Source organism: Python bivittatus, unplaced genomic scaffold (assembly GCF_059951505.1).
Source record: "Python bivittatus isolate LINGU-HERP-01145 unplaced genomic scaffold, Pbiv_v1 ctg000070_np1212, whole genome shotgun sequence".
Classification (NCBI taxonomy): Eukaryota; Metazoa; Chordata; class Lepidosauria; order Squamata; family Pythonidae; genus Python; species Python bivittatus.
In genome coordinates this window covers 8,460,040-8,478,071 of record NW_028277034.1, presented here as the reverse complement: position 1 = coordinate 8,478,071, position 18,032 = coordinate 8,460,040, and the positions used below count along the sequence as shown (strand labels likewise).

Here is an 18,032-nt window from a genome sequence, read left to right as displayed (position 1 = left end):
AGGAGTAACTTAAAAGTTGATAGTGCAATTAATTTCAGTCTAAACAGTGGCAATTTGAAAATCTGTGATTACGTATCCACAAACAGGCAGCACATGGATGCAGAAAATCAAGCTAGCACTTTTTCTTACCTGCCTGAATGATGAGCTTTGCACATTCATTACATGGAAACAGGGCAACATACATGCTGCAGCCTTTCACATCAGCAGAATTCTTGTTCATTATGGCATTCAGTTCAGCATGACATACTGATTAAAAAAAAAGAAAAGAATCCAACAAATATTATGTGTGTTCATTAAAGGAAATCATCAATTTAAAACTTAACAAAGTGTTAAGCTGCAAATACCTGATTCCTTCCAGAAGCAAGCACCAATATAATTTGTCACACAAGAGAAATTTAGCAGGGGAGAGAGAAGAGAAATACTCCAGAAAACCAAGATCGATGGAGGTCAAATGGTCTGGCCAGGCTTGTAATGAGGAATGAAATCATTAAGCACATTAACAGGGCCATTCACAAACACCTACAGGACAAGTCAAGGCCATAGGCTGAAGGCTAAGTAATTTCAGCCGTCCTAAGTGTGCCAATATGTCATAGTGCCATTGCTCCCAGAGAGTATCTAATTGCCTACATAAAGGAGCTCATTTAGGGGTTTATGTGCATGGATACAAACATTCTTTTGATGAGGCACGTGCACTTTGTGTTCCTGAGAGCAGAGAGAGTTATGATGAAAAAGCAAGTGGTTCTGCCCTCCAAGTAAGATAACTGGCAACTAAGGCTGAGAAAAGATGACTAGAGCTGAGAACACCATTTAGAAAATCATTCTGGCCTATTACTACCATTATTAACGCCCAATAAGAATTCTGAAACACAATTAAAACCGTTATTTGATAACCAGACCATCATAAGCAATCTCAAGATGAATATTTATAAATTCCAGGAGGCACAAGATTTTATAGAGAAACTATAAATTTATCAGGAGAAAATGTATTCTTTTGGCAGTATATATGTTAAACAAATTAGCAATGATTTGCCTATTTGTGATCACTGTCTGCAAGCAAAGTCTTGTGCCAAAGATGGCAAATTCAATTATCTGCAGCATGTTCAGTGGGACTGGAAGTCATTTTAGTTTCACACATTGTTTGATATATTGGCAGCAGGAGCTGCTGCCTCTGATGTACAAAACCAGTTCTATGATTCTTTGGGTGTTGGTCTATGTAGTCAAACTCTTTAGAAAGATTTTTCTAAAGACTACTGAGAAGCAGAATCCTGTGGAGCAAAGATTTATTATGCTTCTAGGATAATGCCATGCAAAGCAAATTCTATGTACATGGATTTCAAGATATTCTTTGTATAATCAAGCACAGCTTGTCACTCTGATCCTCCCTTGCCCTGCTCCCCACCCCACCGCTGACTGGGCCGATAATTCCCACACTTCCTAGCCAGAACAGTAGCTGCCAGCTGAGAGTTTCAGAAGCTGTAGTCCAAATACATACATCTATAAAATATCAGAGTGGGGAAATTTTGGCTAGTCAGTGAACAACAGTTATATTTCTAAAATGCATACATTACCATTATGAATATTTACAATTTGATTGGAGCATATATTAATAATGAGTGTTTGTTTCTAAGTAGCATTTATATTTGGTTGGTATGCCCACGTAATCAGCAAAATTTTACTTTGCTTGCACTAGTTCTATGCAATGATTTAAAGATACATTTTAGGAAATTAAATATTATAACCATTCTAAATCCACACTAGTATTAGGAGGCAAATATGCTGAGAGTTAACTTTTACACCAGAGGCACATATACCTTTTCTGTGTCTTCCACAATGTTGCTTGGGTATCTGGCATAAAAGGCTCCAATGTTTTTCTCTATTAATGCAGAACAAAGCAGTTAGGTCTCAACTGGAGACCAAATTGTGTGATAGAAGCCCACAACAGTTGGTATAAACTGTATCAATATATAATTGTTGTGCTGGGCGAGATCCTTTTTTTAGATTACTGTTTCTAGTTTTTTGTCCAAAGCGTGACTATATTAGTTATATTGCTATATTTTTTTATTTGAATTGTGAGCAATGAACTGTGCATATAAATATTGGAAATACTAATTACATGAAGTACAGCTCTGAAGAACAAATTAAGACAGAAGATATCCCAAATATTTTGAAATTTTAAAAATGACAGCCAATTTTCTATCTAGTTGGGGGTATAAAAGATCAGCATTTTCTTTAGTCTAATATAAAGAACATTAACTAGGGATTAAGTTGGGGTTTCCCAGACTGTGAGGTGTACCTCCCTTGGGGAGGTGCAGACAGAGTCCAGGAGAGGTGTGAAGATTTTTATTTTTTATTCTTTATTAAAACTAAAGTTTCGTTGTATTGTTTTCATTGTACATTTGTGTTCATTTTGGTATTTGGATTTTAGGGGAGGGGTGTACATTAAGATTATACTAAAGGGAGCTGTGATAGCAAAAACATTTAGGAACCCCTGGATTAAGTGAACATACAACATTCCTACAATACACAGATGCTATTTAATAGTACAGAACATAAAGTTGGTAGTTAGCATTTATTTGTAATTCATAAAGTTTTAAAACAGTCTCCAATCTTACACTAACAATGTAATTCTACACTTAAGAATTTTAGAAGAACCTCCATTAACTTCAATATGGTATACTCCCAGATAAGTGCATATTGAATTCCAGCACAGTAATTTATTCAGTAGCTTTATAAAAACACAGTGACAAGGGTATTAATTGCGCACCTCTGGTTATACAAGCATCTGAAACAACCCTTGAAAACACATTAGAACAGCTCCTAAATTCATTGAACCTGCTGGAAATCTTGCCCTTAAAGCTCCCATCAGTATCAGCATGCCCTGTGACACTTTCCTTAGTGTCCAGCACACTCCCTGATTCTTGTAATTAAATTAAAAACAAACCAAAATTAGCATGCAGCAATACAAAGTATCAACCTGAAACATAACCTATATTTTCAACAATGTCTCTGGGCCTCACATAGACTCCAAAGACGCTTTTAGTAAAAGGTTTTGTCTTGCTTGCTTGAAATGGTCTGTCAGAATCATCCCAGGTTGGCCATTTTTAATAAAACTCAAAACAGCTGAAGTATTTTATCCCAACCTTTAAAAAAAACCTCTCAGAACATACAGTATTTATGTATGGACTCAGAACACTCCAAATGGCCCATTTTAAAGGATAGCAGTTTTCCGCGGGTTTGAACACTAGGAGACAACAGGATTAGCCATTTTGCTTTTAACAGTGGCGAGGCTTTTAAAGGCCACTAAGTTCGTAAACCTCACTTTCTAATCACTTTTAGAAACTGATCATTAACTACTTCTAAGCTATTAGATACCTTCAGAATGACAAGTTTGAAAATGCTGGGTGAGTTTGCCTTCAATCCTAAATGAAAGAAAATTTTAGTCATAAACTTAAGAAGTTAAAGAATCTGAAATAAACAGCAAAAAGTTAAATAGCTTTTTGATCTTAGAAAGATATAAATGGACTAAGGCTCCAGATAAAATTGGAATATTGAAACTTTTACAATAAGATTTTGGAATTAATTATAAAGTACAAACAGCTTTCCATGGGAAATAGATCCTGTTTTGGTTTGTACAAGATAAAACAAAGATAAGCAATTTCATTATTTCAAAAACTTGACACTAGAGGGAACTAAAGATTTTAGGTAGAAGAAAGATATACAGGCCTGTAAGATGATGCAAAATGTTATGACAATAAAAATACTGAAGGAGACTTTTGAAGAATGGAATCAGAAAATAGCAGCCAGAATATCAACAATATCAGTAATGATGTCTGCTTCTATGGATAGACTATGTCCAAAATATGTTATTGAAGAAATGACAGATGTAAAACAATTTTCAGCTGATAAGACAGAGACGGTATTGAAAGTGGATTTACAACTGACAGGACAAGAGAATGACTTAGAAAAGGATGTTTCACTGGATCTACAAAGAAAACTGGCTGAGGTTTTAAAATGTAAAAGGGAAATACAAATGACAAATCAAGAGAGTGACTTGGATAATTTTTTCCTACTGGGTTTACAAAAGAGGCTTGTTAAAGTGTTGAAGAACTCTGTAAGAAGGAACAAAGAAGAAATGAAGAGAAATCAAGTCCTACAACAATATTTGAATGAACTAAAGATTAAGATTGTTAGAAATAAAAGGAAGGAATATAAAGGTGGTTTATTTGATCAAGGTTAAAATAAGATATGTTACTTCTGGCTACCCTTTATGGACTTTCTATTGATATCAGGTCTGAAAAGATTGTTTTATGGATTTGTTTATAGATAAGAGATGGAATATGGGATGAAGAGATAAATATTTGTAACTTTAGAGAGGGTGAAGAGTTACTAAATTTGTGTATACTTGGAATGAGTTGGAAGTCATTTCTTTGTAATCAAGAGAAAAGAAATACATATTCTTACTTTTCTCTTTCTTCTCTCTCTTTTCTTTTTCCTTGCAGTTTTTACTCATTCTATTTTATTCTTTTTTCTTTAAGTTTAGTTTGTATTAGATTTTACTATTATAATCAAAACTTATATAAAAGAAAACAAAGGAAACAGCCTCTCATTGACTAAGCCTTCCTTCCAAATTACAGAAAGTAAAACAAAGAAGAAATAATACTTTTAAAAGACTTTAAAACAACAGAAAAAGCTTAACAAGATTTTGACTAAGAAAGTTATAAACAGATAAAGGGGACTGTATAAATTTGAAAGATTAATATTTTGGTGAAAGTGCTTTTGGCATTATTTGGAATTAATTAAATAAACAGACTAGACCTTTCTGAGAATGTTTATTGTTTGTATGGCAGGGGAAATAGCCAAGGGTTAAATATAAAGTCCTCCAAGATGCAAAGAAACGAGGAGGATTGGGATTGCCTGATTTAAAATTGTATTTTGCAGCCTGCTACTTGGTTTGGATGAAAGAGTGGGTACTACTGAGAAATAAAAGAATTTTAGAATTAGAAGAGAATGATCTGAGGTTTTGATGGCATGGTTTTCTATGGTACAATAAAGTTAAGGTGTAGATTTCAAAAATCATGATAGAAGTGCCATATTGAGAATATGGAATAGATATAAACCCAGATTGTGCCTGAATATGCCTTTATGGGTCTCAGCACAAGAAGCATTTTATAGGAAAGAAACAGCAGGTAAAGAGAAATGATTAACCTACTGAGAGTTGTTAGAACAAAAGCATGGAGAATACAAGATGAAATCAAGGGAACTGGCTGCAGAGCGATTTAGTTTTCAATGGTTTTCATACACACAGTTAAGAGAAAGATTTAAGCTACGTAATAGCACATTTGGAATTGAGCAACAGAAGACAGAATTTAAAGTTGAATTATGTACAAATGATGAACATGTAATTGCCAAAATGTATAAACTCTTGCTAAAATTTAAAATGGAGGACAAACAAGTGAAAGAGTGTATGATAAAATGAACTAAGAACTTTGGACATATTGTTGGAACAGTGGTTGAAAGGATTGAAATTCATATTAGATTATAACCTAAAAGAGGATTTTTATAAAATGATGTACTGCTGGTATATGACTCCAGAAAAATTACCTAGAATGTATAAAGGTACTTCAAATTTGTGTTGTAAATGTGAACAACATGAAGGGACATTTTATCATGCTTGGTGGACTTGTAAAAAAGCCAGAAAATGTTGGGTTCAGATACATATATTGTGTTTTAAAGACTAAGATTCAACTGAAACCAGAACTTTTTTTTTTTAAGTTGGGATATAATGGACAGACAACTAGAAAAAAACCAGGGAAGATTATTTTTATATATGATCACTGCTGTGAGACAACTATATGTACAAAAATGGAAAGATTCTGAAATACCCACAACAGAGGAATGGTTGGTGAAGATGATGGAACTAGCAGAGATGGCAAAATTAACTTGTTTGCTTTACTACATGCATTAGCGACGGAAACCCCTTATGGACTTTTTGCCGAAAAAATTTAAAAAATGAACCAATGCTTTATGGATTTGATTAGAAAAGATAGATTATGAAAAGAAGGAAATTTTGATGTAACCTTAAAGATAACTATAAATGTAATTATAACTGCTGTTAAGAAGATTGGAAGCCACTTCATTATTCTTTCTTTTGTTCTTTCTCCTTCTTTTCTATTTCTTTGTTTCTTTTTCACTTTTCTATTACTTTTCTCTATTTCTCTTATCTTAAAGTTTGTATTGTTTTTACTCTGTGGAAAAACTACTTTAATAAAAATTATATATTAAAAAAAAAAACTAGAATTGGCCACTTTGAACTCAAAAGGTTTTGCACAGGCTTAGTCAACAGGCCATTCTCATTCTGGCAAACATTTTTTGACAGTACCCATTAATTCTCTGAAAATTCCAGACATGACCTCCAGACAAAAAATAATTAGGCACTCTGTCTCATCCAGTATAGAACTTAACAGTATCAATGACCACAGCAATCCAAAAACAAAGGAAGTTTGGATTTCAAAAAGAAACAAGTCTGTCCTTTGGAAATAAAGAAAATGCAAATCAGATGCACAGTAATTATACCAGGGCTCTACCGCACTTCGGATTAAATTCCAGAAACATGCTTTGGAACGATTCTGCGGCTCCTAGGTAATCTTAGGAAAAGACAAGGTTCCTTTAAAGACTTGCAGATTGGTGCTATGTTAATGCTCTGAATGACATCTTTGGAATTGGATCCAAAATGCTGCAGAGCTTTACTTTATACATTAATGTCATCCAGGATGAATTAGATGTTTACCTTAGATTTTGAGAATATTGGGAATCCCTCCCAGGACATCCTTTATATGATGTACTTTTGTCATAACATGAATGATTTTTCTTTCAAAAAAAGAAAAGTTGAGTTCAAAGTGGCCAATTCTTTCTTTTGAGTGGACATTCTTAGCATCTCAAATTACTCTGATAGAAGGATGAAACAGACACACAGGTAACAGACCAGTAAATACAGTAGGAAGTCTAAGTACATCCAGGTTGGAGGGGCAGAACACACATCATGCCCTGAAACAAAGCCACTATCTCTGAACAATGTATAATACTGTTTAATTTTAGTCCAAAAATCTAAAGGTCAGATACACTAAATAATGTAAAAGAGGGGACAAAAATCACCAACAAAACAAAGAAATCAAAAACAACAAAACAAAAAACTGCCTTACCATTAAGTTTCTTTTCCTTCCATGGAGAGCGTTCATAGCTGGACTGCTTTTCTCCTTGCTCAAGTAGGTAGGATTAAAGAATTTTCTTCTATGGTCCACAGATGGCAGTAGAGAGCATTCTCCAGACTAATTAAGGGACTGACAAGCAATATCAGAAAGAACTACACAATGTTAAGGTGGAAGAAAAATAGGGATAAAGATAGGTACCACAGAGGTATTCAGGAAAAAAAGTCTTATATTCACTAAAAGGTAAACTGGGATACCATCCATCCACAGAAGAAAGAGGAATGTCATGATCCATTTTCTATTACCAGTGAGTAGGTTCCAGAGTTGTGATATACTGTACCGAATAGTCAGTAGCAGAATAGGAAGAATGAATTCATGTTTGTTTGTTTATAAGCCTGCCCAACTCTGCAACAATTCTGTGCAGTGTACAGTAAAAACAGTTAAGATGCAATTAAAAACCCAAATGCTGGAAGAAAAAAATACCACTGGAGAACAATCAAATAGACAGGAGTGGGAGTGGGATTTCCTAAAACAAGGCCTGGGAAAGACCCAAGCCTTGGAAACAGACCCTGGTTTTCAAAGCTCTTAAGCACAGTCAGGATGGGGGCCAGAATTATTTCAGAGTGTGTGTGGGGTGTTCCAGAGGGCAGGTGCTGTGATAGAGAAGGCATGCTTCCAAGGTCCTGTAAGGTGACACTGCTTAAAGGATGAGACCTGGAGCATGTCAACTCTGCCCAATCATACAGACTGGGCAGAAGCCACAGAAGACAGATGGTCCTTCACCGAGTCAGGCTCTATGCTACGAAGAGTTTTATAGGCAATCACCAAATTGCACCTGCACTAGTTTTACTAGTAACTACTGCAACTCATGGAGCCAAGGTGTTATATGAGCTTGGTAAAATATGCCCATAATTGCCCATGCTACCATATTTTGGACCAGGTGCAGCTTCTGAGTGATTTTCAAGAGAGCCTCATGTGCAGCACATCGCAGAAGTCCATGTGTTAGGTGACTAAAGTGTGAATGGCTGTCTGATGGGCCTCCTGGTCCAGATAAGGGTGTAGTCGGCACACAAGATGTACTTGTGTGAAGGCCTTCTTAGCCACAGGTGCTACTTGCTCTTCCAAACCCCCAAATTATGCACCAATTCCAAACTAATTACTTTGTTCTCTATTTATATCCTACTTTATTGATGAGGAAAGGGTTAAATATTGCCCACTCATCTTTCTCTTTCATACTAGCTGATAGAGCATTCTACTTTATGACACCTTTAGTTCAGTTCAGGTATATCAGCCAGCATTACTCTTTCCTAAAACAGCAAATCTTCTGTCACTACTGGCTAGATCCATTTTAGGTTGTGCCAGCCATCAGACCTCCTCCATCACAATTCTTCCAATTCTTCTTTCTAGAGTTCACAGAATTATTTTATAGGAATCCACTTCTGATGCCTGTTCAACAACCCCCTTCTACTTCTGTAAGAGCATTCTCCTATGGGAAAGTAACTCCCAATCTTAGCTTCTCTTATCAGCTACCTAGCATGAAGTATCTGTTTGGGTATCTGTGTGAATATATGAAAAGCCAGACATGGCTGAATGCAAGATATCATACCTATCTCTCCTCCTTCTGCAGGAAATAACTGTACTTGGTTACAGTCAAGATCTAACAACTTGCCAAAATGTCTGCGCCTTTTGGCACTGAATACTAATACTCTGCCTGACTTGGATTTCACAATTACATTCTAGGTCTTGAGCTACAAATGTCTGTGCTCAGCCATAAGGCCAGCTTGCTTGTGAGAGAAGGTCACTTTTCAGAGACCCACAGAGATGAGGGAGCACTAAGCTTGGAAGGGGAAAGCTCACTGAGTACTTATCTGATCTAGCTATAGTTTGAAGTGGTCCTGTCAATCACAAGAGGGGAGGGGGCATTCATTATGCCCAATCTACAGATCCCTTGGCTCCTTGAAGGGATTGGGGATGACCCCATAATTCCCGAGAAAGCCACTTCCTGCAAAGCTATCAAAGATAGTCCTTTGGGCAAGAGTGAAAGAAAACCACCTGGATGGGTACTTATCCTGGTGAGATGATTGTCAAAAAACCAAGCTTAAGAAAGATAGCCCCAACCACCTAAGAATTCTCCTGTTGTGTCCAGGGAAAGAGACTTCCTGGACTATCAGAGACCATGGAAGTCTTGCAAGAAGAAAAAAGTGAAGAAAACATCAATATAAATTGAGATAAAAGAGAAAGTTTAATTCAGAGTTTTTGTACCAGGCGGTTTACAAAACAGATAGGAAATGTTTAGGTTGTTCGCTACTGCCATCTAGAAGCTATAAAATAAAATTCTTTGATCCTGCCTGAAAGGAGACAGGCACCCCAGGTAAGGGTGCCTTCTGTTCACATCAGGAAAAATAAGGACCTAATTTAATCATTACATTGCTTACCATAGGGATATTTTGTGTCAAGTTTACTATCTGCTCTTCTTGTCCATGGTAGGAGATCATCACTGCATCCATTAGGCATTCCGTTATATCCAATTCCCACAATCTTGTTTTCTGAATTCACAATGCAAGCACCAACCTAAAAGAGAACATCTGGTTTACTGTTTCACTACTGTCACCCATTTACCTGTTGACCATGACCCGGATGGATCTGTGATTAACACAGGAGTGTTAATGGATGCATCAAATTTATTTAACAAATTTTGAGGCTGCCCAACTCCTTGATGGCTTGCCCAACATTAGCCCAAATTAAATTATTATTTTTATTTATGGGTAAATAAAAAGAAGACAATACATATAAAAAAGCTCACAATCAACCTGAAGAACAGAACACCAACTACAAACCAACTGTAACTAAATAGGGCTCCACAATCAGCCTATCTCAAGGCCTGGGAGAACCACCAGATCTTTAACTATTTCCTAAAGGTTGGGAGTCACATGAATCTCTGGCAGGGGGATATAATTCTAGAGGGCAAGAGCTACAGCACAGTAGGTGTACTTCCTAGGTTCCATAAGATGACACTGTTTAATCAATGGAACCTGGCACACACCTACCTGCATTCATCCACCTCTAGCATTAGAGACTCAAGTTATCTCAATGTGCCTTAAAAGCTGGTACTTTAACTGCAGACCTTCCTAGACAGAGTTGACCTAGTGATGTTCATCCACACATACAATGCACTGTATGTATGATGACTTTTCAAGCCTGAAGTTACAATTGCAACTAAAATTGCAAAATTTTGCAGGTGCTAAATCAGAGCGAGTATTAAATGCACATCTGATCAATACTTTAAAAGCTGCACCAGTTTCTGGGGAAAAGTCATAATGTCATTGCTAATCTTAAAGACCCACATGGATTAAGACCTGATTATGTTACAGCAAGAATTCTCAAACTGAGGGTCAGGATGTCAGGGAAACTTATGAACAATTTAGACAGAGGTTTTGTTTTTTGCATTCGTTCTGGTTTTTTTACACCTGATCAAAACTACCTCTGGGCTTTGCTGCTTACTTTATCTGCTTGCCACTTTGGGGAAACTGACTGCAGCTTACCTCTCCAAGATCCAATAGACAATTGCAGTTCTGCCAAGCTGAGAACCCCTTTGGTATACTGTATAAATTAAACTTTAATTATTAAAACTGAATAGCATATTTATATCTTGCTCAACATTAGCCCAAATTAAATTATTATTTTTATTCATGCATGCAGTCACACAAATTAAATTATAATTTTTGGGGTCACAGTGCCAGAAACTTTGAGAATTCCTGTATTAGAGTAACTTCACTCAAATTAACGTTTTTGTATACAAAAACTTTCAGACGACATTCTCCTTAAGAGGTCCCCATGCTGCCTTTGCTCCCAAATGAAAAGGTAGCATATAAATCAAATCAAATTAATAAATAATAGAGCGAGACAAATGGTGACTAGGGAAAGTATACAAGAAAAGACTGATGCTGATTTTTATTTCCAAAATTAAAACATTTCAGAAATATTTCATCAACAATATAAGTTTGCAACACATGAATGCTAAACCAAATGCAATTCAACCTTAGCTATCTAAAACTCTAATATCTATGGTGTATGGCAGGGTTGGGAAACCTTTTGGATGCCTGGGATTTTTTGAGAGGCCAAGTTCAGCAGTGGCTGAGACAACAATACATGTAGAAGGGCATATTATATTTATGCATAGGGCCCAGACTTTCTGGGATGGTTAATAATGCTATGATAGTTTATGAGTTCACTTCAACATTAATAGAAAACCCTCCACAGCATTCAACAATCATAATCCCAGTTTAGCAGTAAGTTTGGAGGGGGCCACAAAAAAAGGATATCAAATATTATATAGTCCTGGGCTACCTGTTATAGGGCCAAGGCAAATTTTGCTTGACTCATTCAAATTATATTACTATTGAAAAGAAATGAAATAAAAACAAGTTCCCTCTCCCAAAAAGTAGTTCATGTTAACACCTCCTCAATAAATTATAGAAAGGAGTTTCCTTCATGATAAGTTGGGATACCTATTGAATGGCCAAAGATTAACAGTACAGATCTAGTCATGTCTACTCAGAAATAAACCCAAATAAGTTCAATTCAATGTGATTACTCCCAGGATAGTGTGCCTAAGACTTCAGCCTCATTGACTTATTTCAGCCTCCCCAAATGCCATCTTCCTACCTGAGAATTTGGATCCTTGCTTCTTTGTGCTGACAAGAATGCTACAGCCATGAAATATTCAGGCCACTCCAAGTAATCATCTCGTTTTTTACAGGTCATCTCACAAGCATACCTATAGAAATTACATAAAGTGACAATAATGGTTGTGGTTGGCATGAACTGAGTTTTTTTTTAATTAAAATCTCTACAAGATGCACTTTGACCCCAATGTTTGAATCTGCAGAAATAAGTCAATTATTGCGATACAGAATTTCAGAGTGGCATCAGAGTTTAATTAAGTACAACTAAAAGAGCAGTATCTGCCCTTGGAGGTTACAGATTCAAATCAAAACTTTAATAGTCGGAAATATTGGTGTTTTATATCTGCCTAGTGGCTTATGAACAACATTGCTTTTCAGACCAAAAAGGCCAAAAGGAGACTAAATTATGTCATTTAAAACTGCAATTTACAGTCTTTAAGTCATGCAATGTTAACTATTATCTATCCCTCAATATTATCTTCTTTGGAAAAATATGGGAAAGGTTACATTCCTTGCCCCAGCGTTACTGACATTAAGCTGTTTGAATAAAGATACACTCAGCCAGCTATTCTTACAGCAAGCATCTGGTGCAATTTCATTTGTTACAGCTAAAAATAAACACTGAACATGAAATATCTTTCCACTGAATGTTACTTGCACTGTCAATGCCTGCTAATAATGATTTTCAATTATAACGCTCATAAGCAACGTTGATAACGTATAATCCAATGTCAGAAGTCAAGTGTTCCATTTTGACTGCCTTTGTGGTAGAGTCTACAGACAATAATAGCCCATATTTTACTTTGCATTTTAGTAAACATGAATAAGCAGGTAGAACAATGACCCCAAAAAGCAGCATTTAAATAAACTCATTTCTCAAAGCATCACATACTTTCAAAGGGAACAGCAATGTGCACTATTTTCTAATTCTCTAGATAAATAAGTATAGGTTTCTGAGAGTTGAAAGTGGGTTATGACTTCTGAAATATTTTGCTATTTATACTCTACAAACATAAAAAAACCTGGAAAACACTTATTCAAACTGCCTCCACTGCACAATGTGAGCAGTCATATTCTTTCAACTCTCAAAAAAAAAACACCCTATCATTTGATGCCAGCTCTCTGAATGCCAACCTCATTTGATGCCATTCAACCATAGTATCTAAAATCCAGTTTGTAGGTTTTATGTCCATCAACACTTCTCCCATGTCAGTATTAATACCTATCTCATTTGCCGTATTAATATATTAATTGTCAATATTAATACCTTCTCATATACTGGTCCTTATAAAACTACACAGATCTTTCATTTTAGAAAGTAGAAACTCATTTAAAAAATCCTATTGAACTGAATTAAAAGGATCATGGAGCACACTCTTCCATTTTACTTCACCTAAAATACTTTAAGTATTTTCTCTATGCTTAAAGACTATACCAAAAACAGACTAAGATGGTGAGCATTTGTCCTCACACTCACCAGAAGCTGAACCTGACTTGAGGGCACCTAAGTAACTGAAGTCTTTTTAAGAACACAATAGGCACTGGAAAAAATACTTAAAATTAACTTCAAAGATGCATAAAAACATAACTGTGGGTTTTTCTGCTGCACGGTGAGCTCTGCTTTGCCCATGCCTTTGGTCCCCAAACATAAGATTATTTATTTACTAAAAATGTATTTATCAGAAAAATTCATATGGCCATATTATATAAAATAACCATAGGCAGCTAACAAGCAGATATGCAAATAATAAAATATACACTATTTTAAAAAAACATCTTACATACCACTAAATGGTATAACACTATCCTCTCAAAAACACAAATGCTGGGCTCACCTCCCATCCTGACCCAACTCCGGAGGGAAAAGCCACATCTTAAGGGACTTCTGGAAGACGGGGAGGATAGGGGCCCTCCATATGTCAGGGGGAGGCTGTTCCATAGGGTAGCTGCAGCTACAAAAAAGGCTCATTTCCTAGGTCCTACCAGATAACAGTTAATAGAGGGTCCTGGAGCAAGCCCACCCCAATTTAGTGGGATGAGTAGATGTCATCAGAAATATTTTTAAGAGAAAGCCTTCACTAATGAAGAACAATGTTGCTTTTCAATATTTTTTCCTCTTAGAGGAACCCATTTGAAGGACAGTCATTACTTCAGCTTAAACTAAAGTGTAAGAGATACACTCTAGAAATTGGACTTAGATAAAACACTAGTCAAGATGAGGCCATTTGTTCATTACCTTATGATAAAGGATCAGTTTTAACGCTCAGATAAGCCTAATCTTGAAATTAAATCAGACATTGCTAAAATATCAGAGTTTAGTATTTCAGGATTTACAATAGTTGGATTCCAACAATTTATTTCCCCATCAGAACATACTTCAGTGATTGCTAAGTCTAGAATCTTCCTGAGATGACTTTTTAAGGATCAGGGGTGGTTTGCAGAATTCTTAGAATCTGTCCTGTTTTGAATATTGCCTATATCAATCTGTATCAATCTGTATCAATCAATATGTATCAATCTTTTTAAATTCAAAGCACAGGATATGAATGTTTCATAAAATAAATAAATATTCAGAAACGAAATTTCAAGTTGAGTTACTTTAGATTGTTCCTGAAAGCATTTCTGAAAGGAAAACAATATGACATTTAAAACTCTGCGACTGTTGGGTTAAATTCAGGGGTTGCGTATGTGGAAGAAGAGCTCTTGTCTCATTTTTATTATTCTCATCCCACTTTCTGACTGTCCTGTTTGTTCAGATCAGAGCAAATCAGAACTAGCATTTTCTTCCTAATCCTGCAAGTTTATCTTTGAGATCCACAAAAGAATAGAAAGAAAGCATTCAATAAAGACTTTACTGAGCTCTGTTTAGTTACATTTATGTATTTCACAACCTACGTAAATGTCAACTGAGTCTTTACTGCGGCACTGCCTAAAACAAACTGATTTTACATCTGTAAAGGACACTTTAAAACATTTTTTTCATTTATCTAATTTTAGACCGGAGGGAATTCTGAATAAAAATAATTGAATGGGAAGGCCAAAATTTCAGAAATCAAAGACCTCCAGCAACACAATACTTACACTAATCTTATATTTAATCCCCAGCAATTTAACCTGCTGAAGGAAAAGCCCTTTCCTCCAAGTTGCAAACAACCACAATTCTTTAGATTTGACAACAGCAGTCTGGATAAAGTATTGCTTTTGTCAAGGTTTCCTGCCAGGCAAAGCGACAAAACTGTCTGTGCTCTGCATTCCCAAGCAGGATAGATAAGTGATTTTCTTCCAGACATAAAGGAAGCCAGACATATACAGAAGTTACTTATATAGTATCACATAGAAAACCTGCTATCTATCCATCCATCCATCCATCCCAGTCTCAAGATTTAAATCCTGGGTTTCCTCCTCTTGTATTTTTTAGTTAATGGAATTTGGTTTCACTTTTCTTGGCCCTGAAGTTTTCTGCCATCTGTCCCCTGTTTACAAGGGTGTTCTCTCTGGTGTGAGAATTGAGGGGGGGAGGGGGTTCCCACATCAACAGCTTCAACACTTACAATAGGGGTTGGCAACCTGGGGCCTATGGGCCAGATGTGCCTCCATCCAAAATCATCTAGCCCATATTCCCAAAAAGAAATATATTCACCTATTCCATAAGAGAGAGGAAGAGAGTGCTCACTGTTTCCTTGAGCTAAGCAGTGAGTCCCCCTAAAATGGCAGCAGCAATAGCATGGCCTTTGTCTCCTACAATGAAGAAGGTTGCCAACCTCTGCCTTAGAACTTTTACTTAGAACAAGGCTATTTTTTATTAGAAGGTGACTTGTTGAAAAAAATGCATATATTCAGTATCTCATTTTCTATTGTCCAGAATGCAATACAAACTATGCCTGAAACTGATCATTTTATACTCATAAACAGGATAAATATTACTAACTGCCATTCAATCACATTTTATTGCATTATCAGCTCAGGGTCCCAGATATATTAAGGCTTTGGCAATTCTCCACCTATGAAATACCATATTCATCACTTTGGCTAGATTTCTTTGGACATTAACCTTCCTAACTCAATATTCAAGGGTATCAACTATTTCCTTTACTTTAGAACTTTCTTCTTTTTTGCTTAATCAAAATGAAATATTTGCATAGAAATGCTTTTTTTAAAAAACTAAAATTGTTATTGTTGCTAGTACTTGTCCAGAATTTTGAAGGAAAATTATATTTAAAAATCTAGTTTTATGGTCCCAGATTTTGGACAATAATCAGATCTTATTGAATACCATCAATATTTTTTTTCTTGAAATGCATCGTGAGCTATGCATTTCATTTTTTAAAAAATTTTTATCTATCTGGGAAATTATTATAGCAAAACTAATTTTATAAGCTTTGGAGGAATAGCACTCCCAAAGATCTCCCCTCTACAGTCATCAGAGGTGTTACATTTCATTATGTACTCTAATTGTGCATGCCCTTGAGCTAATTTTTAGGCTGGCCCTATTGTGTCGGAGTAGAGGATACTCCAGTTCTAAATTCTAATGCTACTTATCCTGAATCCTTTTGTCACTGATTTTCAGTAATAACTATACACTACTTTCTCTCCAATCTGCAAGCTCCATAAACCATATAAATACAATACAAATCAATCAATCCACAACAATAACTGTAGGCCACGAAATAAGTATCTGATACATTTCTGCAATTGCTTAAAATGCATATTTGAATTTCAATTTGATTTCTGCAATGAAATGTTACTGTGTTAAGCAAAAGGACTCTGTTTCAGCCAGCCAGCAAGCCATGCCATCTCCAGCATATGCCATTCAATTCTTCACTCTTCTCCCCAGGCCCACCAATTAATAAGCTTAATTCTCACTGGACTGTTTGTTATTTTTTTGCCCTTTACCATTTCTTTCTGATTTTTTTTACTTCTGCAAACTTGGGATTCAGCCAAGTTTGTTCATTCTTAATTTGAATAATTAAGAGAATAAATGGGAGCCCACAAAATAGGTTGCACTGTGACCCACATATACCCTTCCCTCACTGTGTTTGTCTGTGAATACACACTTCTGGTTCCCTCCTTTCCGTCACTCTGCCTCCTGCACTGCAGGCATCTAAAATCAAAAGGGAGCCGCACAAAATATAGCGAAGACAATACTTCTGTTTAATTCATTAAAAATAACGAAGCCCAACGTTTGGAGGTGGGTGAGTGGGATGAGAGACGGAATAAATTAAAACAAAAGTTTCCCATTTCACAGAAAGGAAAAAATTATTTCACCGAGGCGTGTGTGTGCGCGCGCGTTAAGTAGGCTCTGGAGGGACCCCATTCAATTGCCCAAGCACGTACAAGTGTGTGTGCAGGGGAGGGGGGATCCGGGGAAAAGGCATTATGTCTAAGCAGCCATGGTGGACGCACAGGTGAGCGTGAGCAGGGAGAGCAGCGTTATGCGAGTGCGCGACCCATCGGCAACCCGTGCCCCTACCCATTGAGGGAGCTGGTCTGCGGCTGGCCGTCAGCGCTCATCGCGTCTTATCCAGGTGGAGAACAAATCACAGTCCCTCCGGCGTCCACTTCCCAACGGAGAAATCCGCCTTTCCAGCTTGGCGCCAAAACTACAGCCAGAGGTGGCGGGAAAGGAAGGCGGAGTCCACGTGGCGCAGCTTGAAAGCCCCGCCTCCTTTGACTACAGTACTTCCTCAAATTGGAGTCAAACGTGCTGGAGTCCTGAAGTCCTCGCGGACTACATTTTCCAGAATGCATTGCTCTGCCGACCCTGGCGGACCACCTCGGTATGGAAATTGCGGCGCAAGGGACGTTGCGCAGCGCAGGCGGGAAGGTAGCTACGACTTTTGCCCACTAAAATCTAATTTAAAGGAGGAGTACAGCGTTCCCAGGGGCCATACGTTATCTCACTTACCTTTATGCTGTGTTCTCCAATAAATATTCTTTATTTAACCGCAGTGGGAACCTCCAACTGCATAGGACTGTACCCCATAATTCCCCGTGGTTTTAACCAATATTATAGTGGCTGGAAATTGTAGTTGTATCTGACTTCCCTAGTATTTTCAGGCTACATTGAGTATAATCATACTCTTCCCATGCATTATTATTATGACATTAAGTGAAACAGCTTGGTCATTTTTTTCGAATGTTA

General features: G+C 36.7%; 2 protein-coding genes across 2 annotated transcripts in view; one reads left to right on the top strand and one right to left on the bottom strand.

Moving 5' to 3' along the window:
• The window catches only part of DCTD (dCMP deaminase), a 38,660-nt gene extending 21,137 nt beyond the window's left edge, over positions 1–17,523 (bottom strand). Inside the window, exons 1-4 of the mRNA XM_025167833.2 lie at positions 17,361–17,523; positions 11,871–11,982; positions 9,641–9,776; positions 130–246 (exon numbers count right to left, since the gene is read on the bottom strand). Of these exons, the coding sequence (XP_025023601.1) occupies positions 130–246; positions 9,641–9,776; positions 11,871–11,982; positions 17,361–17,401 (406 nt within the window). The 5' untranslated portion in view covers positions 17,402–17,523. The remainder of the gene's footprint in view (positions 1–129; positions 247–9,640; positions 9,777–11,870; positions 11,983–17,360) is intronic.
• Positions 17,524–17,596: 73 nt separating this feature from the next.
• WWC2 (WW and C2 domain containing 2) overlaps positions 17,597–18,032 on the top strand; it is a 183,977-nt gene continuing 183,541 nt past the window's right edge. Inside the window, exon 1 of the mRNA XM_088131915.1 lies at positions 17,597–17,714. The gene's annotated coding sequence lies outside the window, so the exon portion shown is untranslated. The remainder of the gene's footprint in view (positions 17,715–18,032) is intronic.